The 24,270-nt window shown below is 40.4% G+C and overlaps 1 protein-coding gene across 5 annotated transcripts in view; it reads left to right on the forward strand.

The window, feature by feature from the left end:
* The window catches only part of LOC126259391 (proton-coupled amino acid transporter-like protein CG1139), a 284,611-nt gene that overhangs the window by 205,534 nt on the left and 54,807 nt on the right, over nt 1-24,270 (forward strand). For 3 of the 5 annotated variants that reach the window (XM_049956154.1, XM_049956153.1, XM_049956155.1), the window contains exons 2-3: nt 2,955-3,049; nt 10,698-10,922. In XM_049956154.1, the coding sequence (XP_049812111.1) occupies nt 2,961-3,049; nt 10,698-10,922 (314 nt within the window). In that variant the 5' untranslated portion in view covers nt 2,955-2,960. The remainder of the gene's footprint in view (nt 1-2,954; nt 3,050-10,697; nt 10,923-24,270) is intronic. The other 2 variants (XM_049956157.1, XM_049956156.1) reach the window with 1 other exon arrangement.

A 24,270-nucleotide genomic window follows, 5' to 3' on the forward strand; every position in this document is an offset into this window, starting at 1 on the left:
GCATTGTGGTCTTTCAGCCACGATACCACAGATCACCACCCACCCTATTTTACAGAGCAGAAAAGCCTCCAAATGCCAGGTTCTGTGAAAAGTCGCGGACGTCCAACCATTTAACACCTAGCGGTAGTTGCACCGTCCTTCTACCTCTTTCTGTAGATTCTCACGACAGTAGCACGCGAACATTCGACCAGCTTCACCGTTTTCGAGATACTCGTTCACAGGCTCTGCATAATAATAATCCGCATTTTGTCACAGTAGCTTATCTCAATGGATTTCCCCATTTGCAGCCCATGTTTTGGCTAGGGCAGTCCCCCATCCTTCTCTGCTCCGGTTTTTCCTTACCACGTGGTGTGCCCCCAACGCCACCAGGCGATTTTGTGGAAGGCAGTGGTCATAAAGTTTTGGCTTGCCATTGTATATTTATGTGGATCAAAGACAGTCTTACGTATCATGCACAGAAAATGTACAGTATGTACGTAATTTCAAGTGTTATTTTTAGCAATTAAAAAGAAATATTCCAATCAATGTGGACACACAGTAATTGTCACCACGAAAGCGTGCACTGGTACTGACTGGATAATGAAAGTCATAGTCAACATTTAGCTACAACAATAACCAGTAAACTGCTTTTATACGTTGCTGAAATGAAATTTAACAGGTTGACGGGGTATCTGATGTTATTTTAATGCATACAAAATTGAGTCAAAACTTGCCACTGTAACCCCACTTATCAGTATGACGTTGCATTCTGTCTGGTCTGCATGCATCCACTGGTTTGGATGGGAAGAGCATCATAAAGCTATTGCATCCTCTTCTGAGGCAATCTGGTCCACAATTGTTGTAACTGGCTCCATATATCCTGGATACTGACTCTGGGACAGGGTTGACATTCTAATTGGTTCCACACGTGTTCTATTGGGAACACATCTGGAGACCTTGCTGGTCATGGAAGTACCTCAACATCACGCAGACATTTTTGGAGACACGTGCCATGTGTTGAAGAGCATTGCCTTCTTGAAAAATGTCACCACAGAGGTAACACATGAGGGCAGAGGGCATGTGCCATGAGATTTCCCTCTGTCACTATGCAGTGACCTGAAGTAATACGCGATGGCTTCCCACACCTTGATCACAGGAGTAAGACCACTACATCTGTTCATAACATTGGAAGAATGGGACGTCCCTCCTAAGGTCGAGTACATACTCACCGATGATGCTCTTCCTGGTTAATGCAGAACTGCAAGTCATTGCTAAACCCCACTCGACGCCATTCATCATCAGTCCATGCTTCCTGGTCACGGCACCATTCCACACTCGGCAGTTTACGTTTGTGGTGTTAACATTCCTTCGGCTGGAAAGGTTATGGCGACTGTCTTTTGGGATTCGCAAGGGATAATCCTCATCGACTATCTGGAAAAGGGTAAAACTATTACACGTGCATATTGTTCATCGCTATTGGACCGCCTGAAAACTGAGCTGCAAGAAAAACGCCGGCGATTGGTCAGCGAAAAACTTTTCCATCACGATAATGCAACAGCACACACCTCAGCAGTTGTGGTCGCAAAATTGTTGGAAATAGGATTCCAACTCGTTTCAAATCCCCTCTATTCTCCAGACTTGGCTCCCTCGGATTGCTCTTTGTTCCCCAACTTGAAGAAATGGCTGGTGGGACAAAGAGTTTATTCAAACGAGGAGGTGGTTGCAGCAACTAATAGCTATTTTTCAGACTTGGACAATTCCTATTATTCGGAAGGGATCAACAAATTAGAACAGCGTTGGACGAAGTGTATAAGTTTACAAGGAGACTATCGAAAAATAAAGAAGGGTTACCCCAAACAAGTAAGTAGTTTTTATTTTTGCACGGACTTTTCAAACGCCTCTCGTACGTTGATTTCCGACCATGTCTTCTGGGTGCATCGCTTTTTTTTTTTTTTTTTTTTCAGGCAGCGAATGTAGCCATTTCATCCCAAGTCAATCCAAAAGGAGGCTCCCACATACCTCAAGATTGTGAATAATTCCAGTAACTTATCGCCGATCGCGTAGTCAAACGATTCTCCTCTATTTACACGCGTTACTAATGTAATTAATTACTAATTTATTCACGTTTACGGCCAGCTAACAAAGTCATACCAGGCACTGATTACCTGCAGGTCTCTCAGTGTTTTCGTAACGAGTTTCTAATTATGTCTGTGTTCGTTTCTTTGCCTGCCGTTTAATAAAGTATAAGTTACTTAACGCAAAAGTGGAAAACGGCAAAATATTCGCGTGAACGCTTATAGCAAATCAGCTGGCAATCACGCTTAGACTGAATCCGTGTTCGTTAATTTGATGCGCAGATGCGACTATGCCCGGCTCGTGTCGCAAGCAGGCGATTTGTGCCTTAACGCTGTCCCAGTAGGTCAAAGAGCTGGCTACAGGATTAGGAACTTACGGCAACAAGAACACTCCGTCAAGTAACTTCCAGCGTCATGTTCACTTCGCAACACACGTGCATACAAAAAAAGAAATGATTTGCTATCGACATAGTAGTGATGGAACTGCGAAACTATTAAATGTTACAGGCGTTGTACCTTGTCAGTAAGCGTTCGTTTTTCGCTGACTAGAAGTGCTGTAATCATTCCCTAATACCTTCTCAAAGGAAATCTGCAGTATCATTATTTTCACCTCAGATAATTTTAATGCATAGTTGATCATTTAGAGGACTCGTAAGTCTCATGAATCAAAGAGTTAACTGGTTCATGTGTGACATCTTTTCTGTAGAAATCCTTACATTTAACGTGTTTCATACGACTTACGGATGTTATAATAAACCCGGATCTTGGCATTTCAGTATGTCATTTCATTAAAAAAAAAAAAAAAAACACAATTTTCCGTGACATCTACAAATTGCAATGTACCCACGATCCTCAGAACAAGTTGTTAACCTGTCTCACGGTTTGTTCTTTGTGTTTCAGATAAAGATGCCACGTCTAGAGAAAACCAACCTGACGAAGGAGCAGAACAATGTCGAGTGCCTGGGGTTGACTAATCTCGGTTTTGATAATCATAGGTAAGACAAAAAAAAAAAAATGTTCAAATGTGTGTCAAATCTTATGGGACTTAACTGCTAAGGTCATCAGTCCCTAAGCTCACACACTACTTAATTTAAATTATCCTAAGGACAAACACACACACCCATGCCCGAGGGAGGACTCGAACCTCTGCCAGGACCAGCCGCACAGTATAGATAAGACAGAATATATTTTAAGAGACAAGTAGATGAATACACACTATACTGAGAGAAAGCCTGTGTGTGTGTGTGTGTGTGTGTGTGTGTGTGTGTGTGTGTGTGTGTGCGCGCGCGCGCGCGCGTTCAGATGCCACCCTTAAATGTGAGAGGAGGGAAGCATTTTAATTACCACTGATACTGAGTGAGAAAAAATGTACAGTTTCTCAAGTTCTAACTATAGTTGGACAGTGGTAATATTGAATTCACAATTATACTATCGGAGCAACTTAATAATTAGGTCCTCTACCCTTCACAAGTAAGAAGACGAGTGAAACTAGAAAATTTCAGTCATAGTTAATGAATATTCACATAAAAGCTTAGCTGATCCATACGATGAGATACTCACCTTTGATATCCTCAGAAAGTCCTTGAATACCGCGTCTTTTCTTGTCATTCATTGTGACTGATTATCAACTACATATGTGGAATATCATTGGCCGTCTGACAACCTCGGAAAGACTCTCACATAAACAGCTCCCGAAAGACAATAATAGAGATCCACCTCGTTGCTCATGCGCCACTTCCTTTTATATAAAACAAATCAATCGAATATATTGTTGAATGTAAGATTTACAAAGTACCGATTGTAAGTCATGAGATGATTTTGGTTATATACATCAAAAAATGGGCCACATATTGGTCTAATGCTCTGCTATTCAGTTTGGAAATGTTTACTTAATTTCATATTCAATTTCAGTGAATTTACAATACATCAATTTAAATTACATTTATTTAATTATAAACAAATCACTTTGAATAAAATATTATTTACAGTATTTCGGTTTGCTCTCAAGTAGAGCTATCATTTTACATGGGTATAATGAATGAACATCGTAGCTTTTCAAAAATAAGAGAGAGGTAAATTTTCAAGGATATATGGTGCAACATGACTCCACAGTTCATATCAAGATATTTGAACTGTTTACTTTCCATTAAGAACGTGGATGCACCCACCGACTCAGCCGTTCTTTTTCGCAGGTTTTATTTGGCAAATCCAGATTTCGGCTAGTGCCTAGCCATTATCAGTGCTACAAAATACAAGAAGTGCATGGTCAGGCGATACTATAAAAAGTTAAAACTCGTGGCATAACCCATATGGCTTATACATTAGATTACATACCACTATTTTATAGCCTCAATGCATGTCAGTCATAGTTCTTTGGATACTACTGTATAATGAAGGTAGGCTGTGTGGAGAACATATCGATTGGCTGTATGGCGCCCTCTGCAAAAAAGGACGACTGATTGCTGTGCTCTATAATTTATAAAACGAAATTTCGAAGCTGGATTATTAACAAACGGGTTACTCTCCGTAGCCCGTAGTTGCTAATATAAATCGGATAGCACATTAATGTGAAATTTAATCTGAGATAGTAAACTCATCAGTAGTAATTTTTTAAAGGGCAGTTTACTCCTGGAACATGATATTGACATAGCAGTATAAAGTTCAGAAAGTTAAAATTTCGAGCTAAAATGGCCTCTTCAGAGGATGTTGACATGAGGAAGGAATTTCAGATAGGAGTGGGAAGGTAGTCCCATTTCAATATACAACGTTATCAAGCTACTATTAATTTATAAACAAACGATGATACCCAGCAGCACAACATAGTTTTTTTCAGTCCTCATTCCCTGTCCAAGATAGCAGGATACCCTCAGATCTATGATGCATCCAGAACACCATGGGCTGAGGCTGAAGGGTTTCCAATCTGGAATGTTAGGAAGGAATTTCCTGTTCCTTCATTTGCGTTAAAACCAAGGGAAACCTCCAGATGAGATTATGCTTGCCTAGTGTGTGTGTGTGTGTGTGTTCAAAAAATGGCTCTGAGCACTATGGGACTTAACTTCTGAGGTCATCAGTCTCCTAGAACTTAGAACTACTTGAACGTAACTAATCTAAGGACATCACACACGCCCATGCCCGAGGCAGGATTCGAACCTGCGAACGTAGCGGTCGCGCGGTTCCAGACTGTAGCGCCTAGAACCGCTCGACCACATCGGCCGGCTGTCTGTGTGTGTGTGTGTGTGTGTGTGTGTGTGTGTGAGAGAGAGAGAGAGAGAGAGAGAGATAGACGATTTCCAGTTCCTGCAGGTACGGTAAATCCATGGAAAACTTCCAGAAAAAAGGCTGTGTGTGTGTTTGTCTGTTTACGTGTCTCAAAGTGCCTTGTACGACATATGCTGAAGTTTACCTGCTTGCGTAGTACTAGTTTCTGTATTTCTGTAACAAATTGCGCAAGTGTATCAGTAGATTTAAGGAATTTCTCGGTAAATATGCATATGCTATCCTAAAGATTCACTGGCCGTGGACACTGGATTTGCTATTACGAACTCTTCAGAATTAAATGTCGTACTGCGATAATTCGCATATGGGAGTGGATAAAGACGCTTGCAGCGGACATTTAGGGTGAGTTTTGAATGGTCTAGAGCAATGGTCGTCAAACTTTTTTGCTCAAAAGCCAATACTGACAGTGCAGCGACTCATCGGGCCGCATATACAGGATGATACACGAAGATATGCAAATATTTAAATATGTTATTCTATAAGTAAAACTGAGGAAAAAAGTCCATATAAACATAGGTCCGCAAATGCTTAGTTACGGAGTTACAGGTTAAAGGAAAGCACGATTTCCATTTATTTTTTTGTTATTGGTGTGGTGAATCTAATAAATCATGTCCCAGACGTGTATCTGCAGTAGTTTTCCAGAACCCCCACAGAAGCAAAGATTATTATACATTTGTTTACTTTTCATTAAGAATGTTGAAACGTTTATGTCATTGTTGGCAACCGTTAGTGAGTTGTTTCACTCGTTATTGCAACGAGTTAGTTTTCTGTATTGTTCAGTGAAAGATCATAATAACAGCAGTGTATTTAAGTGAAACTACATAGTAACTATTGTAGTTTACAAGATTATTTATGAAGTAGAGATGCCTTTCAAATTTGCGGGAGAGGAATACGCCGATGTGGTGTTTACTTACGGCAAATGTGACGATAATGCTACGGCTGCAGTTAAGGAAAACCGCGTACTTGATCGAACTCGGAGGCTTCCGAATGCACGAACCGTTAGAGGAGTATTACGAATGTTACGGGTGACAGGTTCTTCACCTAGCGTTCATAATCAGTACGAGCGTTCTGTACATGAAGACGATGATGAGGATATTATGGATGCTGTTCAACGTAGCCCGGGTACTAGTACACGATTAAGCATTTCACAATCTAAGGTGTGGTGTACACTGAAACACAGTAGTATGTATCCTTACCATAAACAAATAGTGCATCATTTACGTCCAGGAGATCCTGCCCTACGCTTGGAGTTGTGCAATTGGTTAAATACTAATCGGCAGGTACATAAATGCATTTTATTTACTGATGACATACAGTTTACTCGAAATGGTATAAACTACATATCGAGCACGGGCGGCCGGGGTGGCCGAGCGGTTCCAGACGCTACAGTCTGGAACCGCGCGACCGCTACGGTCGCAGGTTCGAATCCTGCCGCGGGCATGGATGTGTGTGATGCCCTTTGGTCAGTTAGGTTTAGTAGTTCTAAGTTCAAGGGACTGATGACCTTAGAAGTTAAGCCCCACAGTGCTCAGAGCCATTTGAACGAGCACGTGTGGTCTGAAGCAAACCCACATGCTACAGTGCTACGCAATTCCCAGCAGCGACTTAGCATAACTGGAAAATTACTGCAGATACACGTCTGGGACATTCATCAGATCAATAACAGGAAAATAAATGGAAATCGTGCTTTACTTTAATCTCGTACAGTTTTGCGATGGCTTCGTAATACCGATGTTCCTAAATTTAAAGCAAAATCTTTTATTAGCCGTAAATCCGTAGCTCAACATTTGCGGTCCTATGTTTATATGAACTTTTTCTTTAGTTTTACTTGTAGAATAAAGTATTACAAAAAATTTGCATATCTTCGTGAATCACCCTATACACCGATTTTATTAGTAATTGGTAACCTACATAAATTAGTATATTATGAGATCCCAATAGACTAGTTACAGTAAGAGCGCCGTAATTTGCTGCCGGCCTCGATGATGATGTTTGGCTTGTGGGGCGCTCAACTGCGGTTATCAGTGCCCGTAAAAATTCCCAACCTTGCTCAGTCCAATCTCGCCACTTTCATGAATGATGATGAAATGATGAGGACAACACTAAAATCCAGTCATCTCGAGGCAGGTGAAACTCCCTGAACCCACCGTGGCCGGCCTCGTTAAAATTCTGCACCATTTACAATATATCTTGTCGACCCTTCCGTTTCATATTGGTGCCATCCTCAGCGACCCCAAAGTTGTGACAGTCTTATTGGGTGACGAAGTGATGTGTTATCTTTATGAGCGGATGATTGCATGATTAATAACAGTAACTGTACTGATTTTTAATGCATTTGCAATAGGAGACACAATCACAAATTTCTTCAAATTAAAAAAAATCTTTTAAATTTTTTAATTATCTAGAATGTATACATTGTAAAATATTTGAATGTGATGATTCGTTTAGTTGACTAAGCAACCATCCTAAGATCACTTACGGAAAGTGAAAACTCTGTATTTTCTGTGTAGCTAGGATCGTGTCCGTATATGTAACAAATGGCTGTGAGCACTATGGGACTTTACATCTGAGGTCATCAATCCCATAGAACTTAGAACTACTTAAACCTAACTAACCTAAGAACATCACACACATCCATGCCCGAGGCAGGATTTGAACCTGCGACCGTAGCTGTCGCGTGGTTCCAGACTGAAGCGCCGTATATGTAACACTTTTAATATAATACTCAATAAACAGCAATGAAAAACCACATATTTCAAAACCATGCGTAATGAGATTGCATTCAATTATAAAATGTACATACAAAAAAATAAGACATTTTTATTTGATCGGTTTCTCATTTTCTGACAATGTCAGATCTAATTAACAGTCTCAAATGTTTACAGGACTTTTCAAAAAATAGCTCAAATGGCTCTGAGCACAATGGGACTTACGTCTGAGGTCATCAGTCCCCTACAACTTACAACTACTTAAACCTAACTAACCTAAGGACTGTTGCGCCTAGAACCGTTCGTCCACTCCGGCCGGCGCAGTACTTTTGAATGTAGTTTTTCTTCTGCTCACTGCATTTTGCTGCAACCACCTTAGTTTAATTTCATAATCCCTCCAACAAGTCCGTGCAAATTAAGGTGACACTCGGTGTGATGGCTGATGGGAGCGGCCGTATATAAAATTCTTTTAACGGTCGCTCCCAGCAGCCACCGCGCCGAGCGTCGTCTTAGTTCGCAAAGATTTTTTTAGTGCCGCACTTGCAAATGGCCGCTTCTATAATGCACATTCACGAATCCATGTTGCTTCCGCATCAAACTTAGTACCATAGCAGCTGAGCGGTAGAATTCGCGCACACACGTTGAGTTCTCAGCACTGAAGACAAAGTACAAACAATGAAACATTCCCCCTCTCACTTCCTCCAACCAGGCTGCCCCTGAGGTAGGGGGCCAACTTTACTTAGCTCAACGCCGAATTCAAGAAAGTCAACAAAAATTAAGCACTTCTTGAAATATTACTGACTCTGTGGGTTTGTTTGTTCCTGAGGAGGAATATTACACTCCTAAGCTCTTACCGTTAGTTGACGTTTTTGGATTCGGCTGTTAGATGCTACACGCATATAATTATAAAATATGGGTGAGAATCACGGGCCGCAAGAAAACTGTATTCAGGCCGCATGTGGCCCGCTTTTTGATGACGACTGATCTGAAGAAAGTGAATCTGGTATTGTGTTTTGCTTGTACCGTGTTTCCTTGGTAGTATCTGCTTCTCACGAAAGACACTTTGGCGACAATAAGACGGTTTGCTTGTTTTACAAGTACTGTCGTAGTTTAGTGGGTGTTTCGAAGGTGTAGACGAAATAAACTGGATGTAACACCAATGAAATAAACTGGATGTAACACCAATGGACAACGGAGGCAATTGAGGGCAAGAAAAAGCAATGGTCTCGTCCGACCTACAGTTCTTGTAAAGATTCTCGCTTTATATGAGGAAAAGTAATATCACCTTGCAGCTCCTACATGTATTTGTTTCGCAAGCTCGTTTCAAAGCAGTTAGCATCATTTTCAATGGAAAAAAACCAGTAATTCTACAAGTACCGGGTAGCGTAAATGCGTCAATTCAGAGAAATGTCCCATCGACAAGTATGTAAACAATATTAGCACCCTTACAAATGGCAAAGAATAAGCCCACGTACAAATACGAAAAATTGCAAGTGACCAACCAAAATCTTCTGTAGTCAGATGCATTAGATGAGTACATACGAGCTTCGAATGTCAACTGAATACCCTTTGTGTGTCTATATATTATTTCTGTGCCAATATTTGACATCACCATTGCTCTAAAGGTAAGTTGTCTTTCTCATTGGCATCCATCTGGTCCTAATGCCTACCTTCCTTCGGCGATCTGCTGTATTCTTGCTTCCTCATTTTCTCCGTGTCAACATTCTTATGTGTACTTGCTTCCTGTCTTCTTCCATTGCTTCTTCACCAGTTTCAGTGTTCGAGAATTCATCTTCTAACTTTCATTTGAGATTTGTTTAACCTCAGGTAGGGACATACTCAAGGGCCAGTTTAAGACACAAGTGACACAAGCCACAGTTTGTGGCACAAAGCTGAGAGGTGTGACAGGGCACCTAATTGCAAGATTTGTATACAGTGTGTATCACAATTAGTAGAGAAAACTGGCATGAGTGAAAGTGTATAAGGGAAAAGTGGGCAGAGGGGAGGCTCCACAAATGATAAATCACTTGTGTGGAAAATGTTCTCAAACCGGTGCTAGGGGGTATCCTGTGAAACAGACGATACTTTTCATTTCTGCCTGAAGACAGTCTATCTGGTGAACCCACTTCATCTTTACAGTTCCCTGTCTCGGTTCTTTGATAACAGATAGGTACAAGAGTCAAGTGTACCAAAGCAATATCTGGAGCAAAATACATCAGAGATACTGCGATCCCTCTGTTCTAACATTTATTGCTATGTACAGTGTCTGATGGCTTTTAGATTTGCCAAATTTAATTTTGTGGCCAGTTGCCCTTCCTGCCACCACTGTTGCTTACTAACCTAAGGAAGGAAAGTCATGCGTGCTTTCAGCCTGTGAATTGTAAATTTTGTCCTGTGTGTTAACTGATTGTGAATCAGAATTTCTTACGTGGAGACTGGGAACCACCCAGTGCAAGAAGTCGCCTGAAAGCCATAATCAATCTTGCCAGTGTGCCAGACCAACAGGTGTTAGTCTGTCATGTAGATTCGATCCAGGTATGATACGAGGGATACTTCACATAGCAACAATATTTTCTTTTTTCATAACATTTTACGTTTCCTTAGTTTCTGCAATAGTAGTTGAACTGCGCATAAGATTATGTGAAGTATTAAATTTCAGGGAATGGTCCGTTTCCAGGCCACCTGGACAACCTAATGGCGACAGCACCATGCATGATGTGGAATTGGGCTCACCGAGTGATGACTCGAGCGGCCGAGATGGAGTGTTCACAATAAGTGGACATCAGAACAACATCTCCAAAGAGCAACCACATGCCAAGACTGATGCAGCTGAGCACCAGGAGTATGATCCTCATGACCATCGAAAGCTTGATGCTCCTACGACGTGAGTACTTGAACACCTATGACTTTAACAGGCTCCTCCTGTTCTTTCCTGTAGATCATTTGTGTGGAGAACAGAAGACTATGTAATTAGTTAGCTTATAGGTATTTGAAATAATCCATTTGTTGCACACTAATATACTTTTAATTCACAAATTGGTACATAATAATTTAACTAGTATTTTAATTTTATAACAACAGGAAGTCATTTACTCTTCTGTGCCATACATTCATGAGTAGGTAATTGAATTAGAGATAGCTGCTGTTTTGGAGAGCAAGAGCCGTTCTGCAAGCATGAAAAACAGAATAATTCAATGCATTATATGACTAGCACTCACCAGTCCTTGTACTGGCTGTTAGTGTGGCATTATAGTGCAGGATGAACAAAAATCACAGTTTCAGTGCTTTTCATCATGGCCAGATCTTGCCATGCCCTCTGCGTGGGATATTCCATTTCAGTGACCGTGTGGTCACCCGCCACTGCCAGAATGGAGTCTCACGCCTAACTAACAATTGCCATTGACCATGTGGTTAGTCAGACCACAGTGCAGAGAATCACTCGCCAGCTCACTCCTGAGCAACAACAGAAGGTGAGCAGACATGCCAACGTGAATCTCCTCTCCATTAGTCTACAGAACCACTGTCCCACTACAGTATCTCTGCCCATAGCTCAACACAAACTACAGAGATTAGCATGGGCACAGGAACACCACAATTAGATGCCCAAAAACATTGATAAAAGGCACCTAAACTGACAAGTTGAAAACCACATGGGCCAATGCACCTCTCTTGCAACATGGTACTGTCCAGATAGTTGGTAAAAATATACTTGTATGAGGAATAAATAAAGGAATAACTGTCATATGGCTGCAAGCATTTCTGTATTATGCAACTTCGGCAATGTGCATGACAATCACTGTTTATTTTATCAAGCAGCCTCTCATATGGCCTACTGGACGTGCGGGGCACATTTCACACCTTTCTGTCATAGAAAAATCTGAGCTGTTCAGAGGGAATGAAATGTGGTCCATGGTATATCTGCCATCATCTCTCATTCACAAACAATACCGAAGCCTACTGCCCAGTTATATGCATCCATTTCCTGTTCTGTAGCCCACCTATACCTGCTTCTAAGCAAACGTCTTTAATTCAGTTGCTCTTGATATATTTACTGAGGACAAGATTATGAAGTTTCTTTCCGAAGAAGGCACTCACTTCACATAGGTTATCGATGTTGTGGTCACACAGAACCTGGTAAAATTATTATGATTGTTTGTGAGAAGCAGTTACATATCAACTAGATAGTAGTTTAATGATCTGAGAATATCTCCTGAAGGAGAATCAGTTTGTCACAGTTAAATGGGACCATCCTTTTGACAGACACCCGACAGCAGTTATGAGATATGCGGTAGAAGGTTCACAGATCAAATATGGTGATCAATAAAATGTCTTACATGCTGATTTGCACTTATAGCTGAGAATTATTTGTCCAGGAATCAAACAGGTAATATACCATAATGACATGTTGGAGCCAGCTGTATAGTAAATACTGGTATCTCCTATTTTTCTCTGTGGAATAAATGAACCATGTTATGTCTAAATTTCCTTTTCTTGGTATCTGTGCAGAGTGGTTCACTCACCAAAACACAAGTGTGTGCATACATGCAAGCATGCCACCCTCCCTCCACACACAGCTTCTCTTTACACATATTTATTAAATTAAAAGAGGACATCTCTTAATTGTGTTCTTTTCAGGTGCAACAGCTCAATCATTTTGTTGCTCCTATGCTACCTACTACTAAATTCATGTTTGATTAAGAAGAAGCACATGATTATTATACAAATGCCACATCAGCTGTATTTTATTTGGAAGGGAAGACTACCCGAAATATGCTTTCTAGTTGCTGCGTTTGAATCATTGTTCTATATGGTCATCACTTATCAATCAAATAAAGAAACTACTTAATTGGTGACAGTAGCTAACAGTAGAAACCAATAACAAATAAGAATGATGTAAATTTAACACTAAAATCCCTATCACCCTCACTGCTGACCACATAACTATTGTAACAAACTTCAAACTCCGACACTAATAACTGCACATCTCTTTCATATGGTTATTGTTCTTAAAAATGTCTAAAACCTGGTATACACAACTCACTAGCACCATATATCCTTTCAGTTTGCCACAGCAGAAATATCCAGGAAGGGGGATGACCTATGAAAGCACCAGCTGAATTGGATTTTTTTTCATGTACCTTCTGCAGTTGCTTGGCTGATACTAAGCTCCATGTCAGAATAAATGGGCACCAAATTGTTTGATGCAGTATCTGTTGCTGAACCTATAAGAGAATTTTACATCTGTAACATGAGTACTGACCCCATTACTTTCAAAACACAAGTCATTTCAGACTGTACAGATTTGAAGTCAATCTTCAACTTGTATGTGTCCTTACTCACTAAAACAGGCTTAACAGATATCAGTTTCTCTGTAATCTCACCTTTTTATTGCTTTGACACTTTTGTTTTATTGTTTTTGCTTTATTCATTTGCACCTGCTCCTACTCTTGACCTTCTTGTATCACTTTCTCCTTCTATCAGTTGTCCTTTGTGTCCGTCTGAATACTAAGCTTACTCCTGAGCTTTATGTCTTTTCTTTGCTCTATCAAGAAATGTTAACATAATTTGTTGTTAATACTGAGAGAGTCCTATGATTTCATTTCATTGAACTGAATTTCATCATATACATGATACAGGAATTACCATTTGTAGGGAGAGAGAAAGGGAGAATTTACTGTTGAATGTTGGTAGCTACGGATATTTATAAAAGTATAAACATTTCACTGAATCTTTACATACCACTTATATTAAATTGCAGATGCAATTAATAAATTTTTTTCACTGTGACATTCAGAAAGCTGCAAAATAAATGTTCTATACTCTTCATACATTTGTACCAACATTTAGAATCTTTACACTAATTGTAAGTGTCCTATGGCAGGGCAGGTTAAGTTTCAGTTTGAATACTGGATAAATAGCTTACAGGAATAATCCTGTTCCACAAGCTTTAACTCTGCTGGTAATTAAAATCTTTCTCAATGCTATAGAAACTTTGAGTTAACATCATCTTCCATAATCTTTTTGTAACACCAAGCATTTTTTTTTTTTTAATGCAAAGCACAGAACAAAGTTTGTGGAAGATTCAGTACACTTTTCTGGTACAAGCATTTCGCTTGACCGTCTCTTTGAGAATCATACCTATTTCTGGTGTCACTTCAGTGTTTAGTGCCAAGAACTATACACCAAAAAATTCGGTGGAACACATTTATTCAATAATACAGTCCCCTTACTTCACTTTTATGTTATTTTTTACTTTATTTCTTATGTGTTTGGCATTCAACCATATGGTTTTATTTTCATTTACAACTAAATAGTTGACCCTAAAGTTTATTTTTGTACATCTGTTTCACCCAATCCCTTGATAAAAACACTTGTTGTCATCTGCTAAAGTGTTGTCTCTGCCCCTGCTAAATTTTTTGGTAAATCATGTAATAAGACCAAGAACAACAGAAGATCCAAAATAGAACCTTAGGGCACACTCTACTTAACATTATGCTATGTCAAGTAAAACTAATCATAGCATGTAAGCTTTCACGGCTGGCATCTTCATTAATAAAAACTTCCGGGCTGAATTGCCGTGGTCCATATATAAAACTTCTACTCCTTCCTGACGTTTCGTTGCCGGCTGCGGGCAACATCTTCTGAGGTGAGTCGGCGACTGGCTGCTAGACGCTGGTGGTCTCACTTATATAGAGCGCTTAGATGGCGCCACCACTCATCACGTGCTTTCGACTTTAAAACTATCTCTGGCTAGTGCCATCTCTCTCGATTACAGGCAATCGATTGTCACGTTGTTGGTACAAAGTCGAACGCCATATCTTGTCTAGTTTTAATCCTTCTTCTTTTCTATTAAAATTATTTCTATGCTCATTGATCTCTATAGCTTCTCTATACATACGAGTGTAATACGAGGTGCATTCAAGTTCTAAGGCCTCCGATTTTTTTTCTCCGGACTGGAAAGAGATAGAAACATGTGCATTGTTTTAAAATGAGGCCGCGTTCATTGTCAATATGTCCCAGAGATGGCAGCACCATACGGCAGATGGAATTTTAACGCCAGCGGCGAGAATGAGAACTGTTTTAAATACTTAAAATGGCAATGCTTTCCTTACTTGAACAGCGTGCAATCATTCATTTTCTGTATTTGCGTGGTGTGAAACCAATTGAAATTCATTGACAGTTGAAGGAGATATGTGGTGATGGAGTTATGGATGTGTCGAAAGTGCGTTCGTGGGTGCGACAGTTTAATGAAGGCAGAACATCGTGTGACAACAAACCGAAACAACCTCGGGCTCGCACAAGCCGGGTTGAGGACATGATCGAGAAAGTGGAGAGAATTGTTTTGGGGGATCGCCGAATGACTGTTGAACAGATTGCCTCCAGAGTTGGCATTTCTGTGGGTTCTGTGCACACAATCCTGCATGACAACCTGAAAATGCGAAGTGTCATCCAGGTGGGTGCCACAAATGCTGACGGACGACCACATGGCTGCCCGTGTGGCATGTTGCCAAGCAATGTTGACGCACAATGACAGCATGAATGGGACTTTCTTTTCGTCGGTTGTGACAATGGATGAGACGTGGATGCCATTTTTCAATCCAGAAACAAAGCGCCAGTCAGCTCAATGGAAGCACGCAGATTCACCGCCACCAAAAAAATTTCGGGTAACCGCCAGTGCTGAAAAAATGGTAGTGTCCATATTCTGGGACAGTGAGGGCGTAATCCTTACCAATTGCGTTCTAAAGGTCACTACGGTAACAGGTGCATCCTACGAAAATGTTTTGAAGAACAAATTCCTTCCTGCACTGCAACAAAAACATCCAGGAAGGGCTGCGCGAGTGCTGTTTCACCAAGACAACGCACCCGCACATCGAGCTAACGTTTCGCAACAGTTTCTTCATGATAACAACTTTGAAGTGATTCCTCATGCTCCCTACTCACCTGACCTGGCTCCTAGTGACTTTTGGCTTTTTCCAACAATGAAAGACATTCTCCGTGGCCGCACATTCACCAGCCGTGCTGCTATCGCCTCAGCGATTTTCCAGTGGTCAAAACAGACTCCTAAAGAAGCCTTTGCTGCTGCCATGGAATCATGGCGTCAGCGTTGTGAAAAATGTGTACGTCTGCAGGGCGATTACGTCGAGAAGTAACGCCAGTTTCATCGATTTCAGGTGAGTAGTTAATTAGAAAAAAAATCGGAGGCCTTACAACTTGAATGCACCTTGTAATGTGAGGTCCTAGCTATCACGTTTGTCTCACTAAATTTTATTTCATGATCACCGTCTTAGAAAACGTGTTCCGCTACAGCTGATTTTTCAATCTTTCCCAATCTACAGTTTCTTTTGTGTTCTGTTTGGCGGGTATTAACACTCCTTTTAGTTGTTCCAATACCCACCTAACGGAACACAAAAGGAACTGTAGATTGGGACAGATTGAAAAATCAGCTGTAGCGGAACATGTTTTCAAAGACGGTGATCACGAAATAAAATTTAGTGAGACAAACGTGATAGGTAGGACCTCACATTATTACACTCGCATGTATAGAGAAGCTATAGAGATCAATGAGCACAGAAATAATTTTAATAGAAAAGAAGAAGGATTAAAACTAGACAAGATATGGCGTTCGACTTTGTACCAACGACGTGACAATCGATTGCCTGTAATTGAGAGAGATGGCAATAGCCAGAGATAGTTTTAAAGTTGAAAGCACGTGATGAGTGGTGGCGCCATCTAAGCGCTCTATATAAGTGGGACCACCAGCGTCTAGCAGCCAGTCGCCGACTCACCTCAGAAGATGTTGCCCGCAGCCGGCAACGAAACGTCAGGAAGAAGAAGAAGTTTTATATATGGACCACGGCAATCCAGCCCGGAAGTTTTTATTAATCAAGTAAAACTGTCTGCTTCATGAGATATTTTGACACTTTGATACCTATCGTGTAAAATGACTTAAACCAGCCATGGACCACTCCTCAGATGTCTTCATTTGATCTAAAAATAAACCAAAATTTATTTTATATTTATCAGCTACTATTAGAAACTTTTCCAAGAACTGATGTACAGTTGTTTCAGTTGACCCATTCTTTCTAAAACCGTTCTGTCCACAGATGAGTACTGATGTTAAATGTTTCCTCTTACAATGTATTATGTGCAGTTTTTCTCTCCAATGTCTTTAACCTTTTCCTGTCACATTCCTCAGGAAAAGAAATTGCTTAAGAGATACTAGCACACAAAGTTGGAGGAGCAACATCTGTTTTATCATTTGTGTTTCATAACCCAACTCCACCATCACTGTTTTAAAAATTGATACATAGACATTTATCTTCATTTTCAAAAAAAGAGTGTTTTCCTTCAGTAAAATGTCCTATAGCTGCCATATTGATATAATACATTCCCAACTTTCATTCAGTGTTGTGTTTTTCTCAGAGCAACTAATCTATCAGTCCATATTCTTTTAAGACATAAGGGAACAGTTACTAGTCACTGGCAGCTATGTAAGTCAGCTGAGGAACATTCACATTTTAAAAAGTAATTTGGGAAGTTCCAACATACTGACGGAGGGTAGGACCAGCAACTCTGATACCAATTTTATTTTAAATTTTCTTCCAATATCTGTCACAGGTGCAATAAGAGTCATTCTTTTGAGGTGACTAGTTTTGGACCATTAGGTCCATTTTCAAACAATGGCCTTATACGTATCTGTAATCATAAAGTCTCATCAATGTACATGTAACCAAATATTCATTACTCTTCACTAGTAATCATTACATAAATACAAAATGACAAACTTTATGTGAATATACAATGGTATTTCTTTCCAATTGATCGAATGCAGAAAAGAAAAAAAAAGGTTCCAAATGGGAAGAAACAGAATTGTACATGCACACAAAGTAAATGGGTCAACATATTAAGCTTGAAATAATTAAATATGCAGTAGTAAAACCCCTTATAAAAGTGTAATATGCAAATAATCCCTCTCTAACTGTAGACCAGCATGCCTCCTTCCTGTATTCTAAAAAATTTTGAAGAGGCAGCTTTTATCAGAATACTGAATGACTTTCCTGACAGTAACCTTTTAACAGTAGATAAAGTTGACTTCCAGAAAGACTTATCTACAGCAGAAAGAAATATACGATATTCCAAACATAGATATAAACAAGAAAAGTTAAAAACTGACATCTCCCATGATTGCTTCAAGGCCTTCACTTGAGTAGATCATAAACGTATACTAGCAAAAATAAAATGTTAAAAGTGACTTTGTGTGCTTTTCTGGTACATTAACTGATGTTATCGTTCTCCGGTCTGCAGCTGAATCATGCAAGCATCTGAATACAATATTTCCACATGTCTTCAGGTGAGATTTCTGTATGACACTTGTCTTCAGGTGAGAATGCTGTATGCTAATCTTGCTGGAACTGATTCTTACTGTGAAGGGCATGAAAGACCAACAGCTCACACCAGAAATCATTGCTGCTGCCATCTGATGCAAGTGAAGGTACAGTGCCCTAGTGGCAAAAACAGACAAAATGAAGAATCATCATCGAGTACTACTGTCAATATATTATGCCCGATGAGTCAGTGACTGTTGTTTTTTTAATGTCAGAGATAAAACAGGGTCCCAAATCTTGCTTAAAGGGTAACCCTTGTCTCTATTTATAATGTTCTCTACCATCTACTTTTGATGTTGTTGTTGTTGTGGTCTTCAGTCCTGAGACTGGTTTGATGCAGCTCTCCATGCTACTCTATCCTGTGCAAGCTTCTTCATCTCCCAGTACCTACTGCAACCTACATCCTTCTGAATCTGCTTAGTGTATTGATCTCTTGGTCTCCCTCTACGATTTTTACCCTCCACGCTGCCCTCCAATGCTAAATTTGTGATCCCTTGATGCCTTAAAACATGTCCTACCAACCGATCCCTTCTTCTAGTCAAGTTGTGCCACAAACTTCTCTTCTCCCCAATCCTATTCAATACCTCCTCATTAGTTACGTGATCTACCCACCTTATCTTCAGCATTCTTCTGTAGCACCACATTTCGAAAGCTTCTATTCTCTTCTTGTCCAAACTGGTTATCGTCCATGTTTCACTTCCATACATGGCTACACTCCATACAAATACTTTCAGAAACGACTTCCTGACACTTAAATCTATACTCGATGTTAACAAATTTCTCTTCTTCAGAAACGATTTCCTTGCCATTGCCAGTCTACATTTTATATCCTCTCTACTTCGACCATCATCAGTTATTTTACTCCCTAAATAGCAAAACTCCTTTACTACTTTAAGTGTCTCATTTCCTAATCTAATCCCCTCAGCATCACCCGATTTAATTTGACTACATTCCATTATCCTCGTTTTGCTTTTGTTGATGTTCATCTTATATCCTCCTTTCAAGACACTGTCCATTCCGTTCAACTGCTCTTCCAAGTCCTTTGCTGTCTCTGACAGAATTACAATGTCATCGGCGAACCTCAAAGTTTTTACTTCTTCTCCATGAATTTTAATACCTACTCTGAATTTTTCTTTTGTTTCCTTTACTGCTTGCTCAATATACAGATTGAATAACATCAGGGAGAGGCTACAACCCTGTCTCACTCCTTTCCCAACCACTGCTTCCCTTTCATGCCCCTCGACTCTTATAACTGCCATCTGGTTTCTGTACAAATTGTAAATAGCCTTTCGCTCCCTGTATTTTACCCCTGCTACCTTCAGAATTTGAAAGAGAGTATTCCAGTTAACGTTGTCAAAAGCTTTCTCTAAGTCTACAAATGCTAGAAATGTAGGTTTGCCTTTTCTTAATCTTTCTTCTAAGATAAGTCGTAAGGTTAGTATTGCCTCACGTGTTCCAACATTTCTACGGAATCCAAACTGATCTTCCCCGAGGTCCGCTTCTACCAGTTTTTCCATTCGTCTGTAAAGAATTCGCGTTAGTATTTTGCAGCTGTGACTTATTAAACTGATAGTTCGGTAATTTTCACATCTGTCAACACCTGCTTTCTTTGGTATTGGAATTATTATATTCTTCTTGAAGTCTGTGGGTATTTCGCCAGTCTCATACATCTTGCTCACCAGACGGTAGAGTTTTGTCATGACTGGCTCTCCCAAGGCCATCAGTAGTTCTAATGGAATGTTGTCTACTCCCGGGGCCTTGATTCGACTCAGGTCTTTCAGTGCTCTGTCAAACTCTTCACGCAGTATCTTATCTCCCATTTCATCTTCATCTACATCCTCTTCCAGTTCCATAATACTGTCCTCAAGTACATCGCCCTTGTATAAACCCTCTATATACTCCTTCCACCTTTCTGCCTTCCTTTCTTTGCTTAGAACTGGGTTGCCATCTGAGCTCTTGATATTCATACAAGTGGTTCTCTTCTCTCCAAAGGTCTCTTTAATTTTCCTGTAGGCAGTATCTATCTTACCCCTAGTGAGACAAGCCTCTACATCCTTACATTTGTCCTCTAGCCATCCCTGCTTAGCCATTTTGCACTTTCTGTCGATCTCATTTTTGAGACGTTTGTATTCCCTTTGGCCTGCTTCATTTACTGCATTTTTATATTTTCTCAATTCATCAATTAAATTCAATATTTCTTCTGTTACCCAAGGATTTCTATTAGCCCTCGTCTTTTTACCTACTTGATCCTCTGCTGCCTTCACTATTTCATCCCTCAGAGCTACCCATTCTTCTTCTACTGTATTTCTTTCCCCCATTCCTGTCAATTGTTCCCTTATGCTCTCCCTGAAACTCTCTACAACCTCTGGTTCTTTCAGTTTATCCAGGTCCCATCTCCTAAAATTCCCACCTTTTTGCAGTTTCTTCAGTTTCAATCTGCAGTTCATAACCTATAGATTGTGGTCAGAATCCACATCTGCCCCTGGAAATGTCTTACAATTTAAAACCTGGTTCCTAAATCTCTGTCTTACCATTATATAATCTATCTGATACCTATTAGTATCTCCAGGATTCTTCCAGGTATACAACCTTCTTTTATGATTCTTGAACCAAGTGTTAGCTATGATTAAGTTATGCTCTGTGCAAAATTCTACAAGGCGGCTTCCTCTTTCATTTCTTCCCCCCAATCCATATTCACCTACTATGTTTCCTTCTCTCCCTTTTCCTACTGACGAATTCCAGTCACCCATGACTATTAAATTTTCATCTCCCTTCACTACCTGAATAATTTCTTTTATCTCGTCATACATTTCATCAATTTCTTCATCATCTGCAGAGCTAGTTGGCATATAAACTTGTACTACTGTAGTAGGCATGGGCTTTGTGTCTATCTTGGCCACAATAATGCGTTCACTATGCTGTTTGTAGTAGCTAACCCGCACTCCTATTTTTTTATTCATTATTAAACCTACTCCTGCATTACCCCTATTTGATTTTGTATTTATAACCCTGTAATCACCTGACCAAAAGTCTTGTTCCTCCTGCCACCGAACTTCACTAATTCCCACTATATCTAACTTTAACCTATCCATTTCCCTTTTTAAATTTTCTAACCTACCTGCCCGATTAAGGGATCTGACATTCCACGCTCCGATCCGTAGAATGCCAGTTTTCTTTCTCCTGATAACGACGTCCTCTTGTGTAGTCCCCGCCCGGAGATCCGAATGGGGGACTATATTACCTCCGGAATATTTTACCCAAGAGGACGCCATCATCATTTAATCATACAGTAAAGCTGCATGTCCTCGGGAAAAATTACGGCTGTAGTTTCCCCTTGCTTTCAGCCGTTCGCAGTACCAGCACAGCAAGGCCGTTTTGGTTAATGTTACTAGGCCAGATCAGTCAATCATCCAGAGTGTTGCCCCTGCAGCTACTGAAAAGGCTGCTGCCACTCTTCAGGAACCACATGTTTGTCTGGCCTCTCAACAGATACCCCTCCGTTGTGGTTGCACCTACGGTACGGCCATCTGTATCGCTGAGGCACGCAAGCCTCCCCACCAACGGCAAGGTCCATGGTTCATGGGGGAAGGTTTCATTAAAACACAGTCCCAATAGTGATACACACAAGCAACCATTTGTGTCTTAGCAGGACACAGCTACAGGTAGGACTGGTTCATAGCAAACATCTTAACCCATAATCTTGTAAAGCCTCATATTGAGCAATTTTAAATACATAAAATGGCTTGTGTTCCTAGGTACTGAGATGGATAATGAAATTAAGTGAAAGCAACATGGGATAAGTTAAACAAAAACCTCAGTTCTGGTGTGTTTGACTCAAAAGTCTCTCTCACTTTGTTGATCTGCTGATGTGACTGCTAGAATATTTTTGCTCACTACTTCTCCATGGTGTAGTCTTCAGGCTCAATGTATCTATGCTCAAAAAAGCATTTATTCACTGTAAGTAAGAAGCAAGCGGTAAGAATATTATTCATAGCCATAGACTGGTGCATTCTTGTCTAGGGTTCAGAATGGTTTTGTGTAATTTGGTGCAAAAGTCCTTAACAAGTTGCCAGTTGTCACCTTTACTGTAATGTAACATGCATTTAAAACTGTAATAATGTACAAAATAAGCATAACCTATATCAATGATTTGATCAAATAGATGCTCAATAAATAAATAAATCACACTGGAAATTGGAAATCCCCAGACATTCAATAATGAAGTAAGAGAGAACCTTATGCAACTCCTTCAACAGTTATCAGAATATAAAGATTTGTATAATGAATGTTAACTGGATTATTTGCACATGTTGTTAGCTTCTACAGTATACAGAAATCAGTGAAAATTCATATGTTTAGTATGAAGTAAAAGACATAAAATAGCAACTCAGTGGATGAGGAGTGGCTTTGATTTGCATGATCATTAATGTGAAAACTCTGTCATTAATCATAATGTGTTGTCAACGCAAACTACAGAAGTCGCCACAGTGGTTGCTTCTGTCTGTGAATATATAACTTGACTAATTTCTCATCACTATAAGCTCTCATTCATGGTAGGCTTTACTGAACATGACATGTGAATGAATGAATGAATGTACAATGAATGAATACATGAATGTACACTATGTGATCAAAAGTATCTGGACACCTGGCTGAAAATTACTTAAAAAGTTCATGGTACCCTCCATCGGTAATGCTGGAATTCAATATGGTGTTGGCCCACCCTTAGCCTTGATGACCACTTCCACTCTCCCAGGCATACATTCAATCAGGTGCTGGATGGTTTCTTGAGGAATGGCAGCCCATTCCTCACGGAGTGCTGCACTGAGGAAAGGTATCGATGTCATTCAGTGAGACCTGGCATGAAGTCAGCATTCCAAAACATCCCAAAGGTGTTCTATAGGATTCAGGTCAGGACTCCGAGCAGGCCAGTCCATTACGGGGATGTTATTGTCATGTAACCACTCTGCCACAGGCCGTGCTTTATGAACAGGTGCTCCATCGTGTTGAAAGATGCAGTCGCCATCCCCGAATTACTCTTAAACAGTGGGAAGCAATAAAGTGCTTAAAACATCAATGTTGGCCTGTGCTGTGATAGTGCTATGCAAAACAACAAGGGGTGCAAGCCCCCTACATGAAAAACACAATCACACTGTAACACCACCACCTCCAAATTTTACTGTTGGCTCTACACATGCTGGCAGATGATGTTCAACAGGCATTCACCGTACCCACACCCTGCCATCGGATCGCCACATTGTGTACCATTATTCATCACTCCACACAATGTTTTTTCACTGCTCAGTTGTCCAATGTTTATGCACCTTACACCATGCGACGCGTCATTTGGCATTTACAGGCGTGATGTGTGGCTTATGAGCAGCAGCTCAAACATGAAATCCAAGTTTTCTCACCTCCCACCTAACTGTCATAGTACTTGCAGTGGAACCTGGTGCAGTTTGGAATTCCTGTGTGATTCTCTGGATAGTTGTCTGCGTATTACGCACTACGACCTTCTTCAGCTGTTGGCAGTACCTGTCAGTCAGACAAGGTCAGCCTTTATGCTTTTGTGCTGTGTATGTCCCTTCGTATTTCCACTTCACTATCACATCGGAAACAGAGGACCTAGGAATGTTCAGGAATGTGATAATCTCGCGTACAGACATATGACACAAGTGAGACCCAATCACCTGACCACGTTGAAAGTCCGTGACTTCCGTGGAGCGCCCAACTCTGCTCTCTCATTATACCTAATGACTACTGAGGACGCTCATGTGGAGTACCTGGCAGCAGGTGGTAGCACAATGCACCTAATATGAAAAACGTATGTTTTTGGGGGAGTCGGGA

This window comes from Schistocerca nitens, chromosome 5, assembly GCF_023898315.1.
Source record: "Schistocerca nitens isolate TAMUIC-IGC-003100 chromosome 5, iqSchNite1.1, whole genome shotgun sequence".
Classification (NCBI taxonomy): Eukaryota; Metazoa; Arthropoda; class Insecta; order Orthoptera; family Acrididae; genus Schistocerca; species Schistocerca nitens.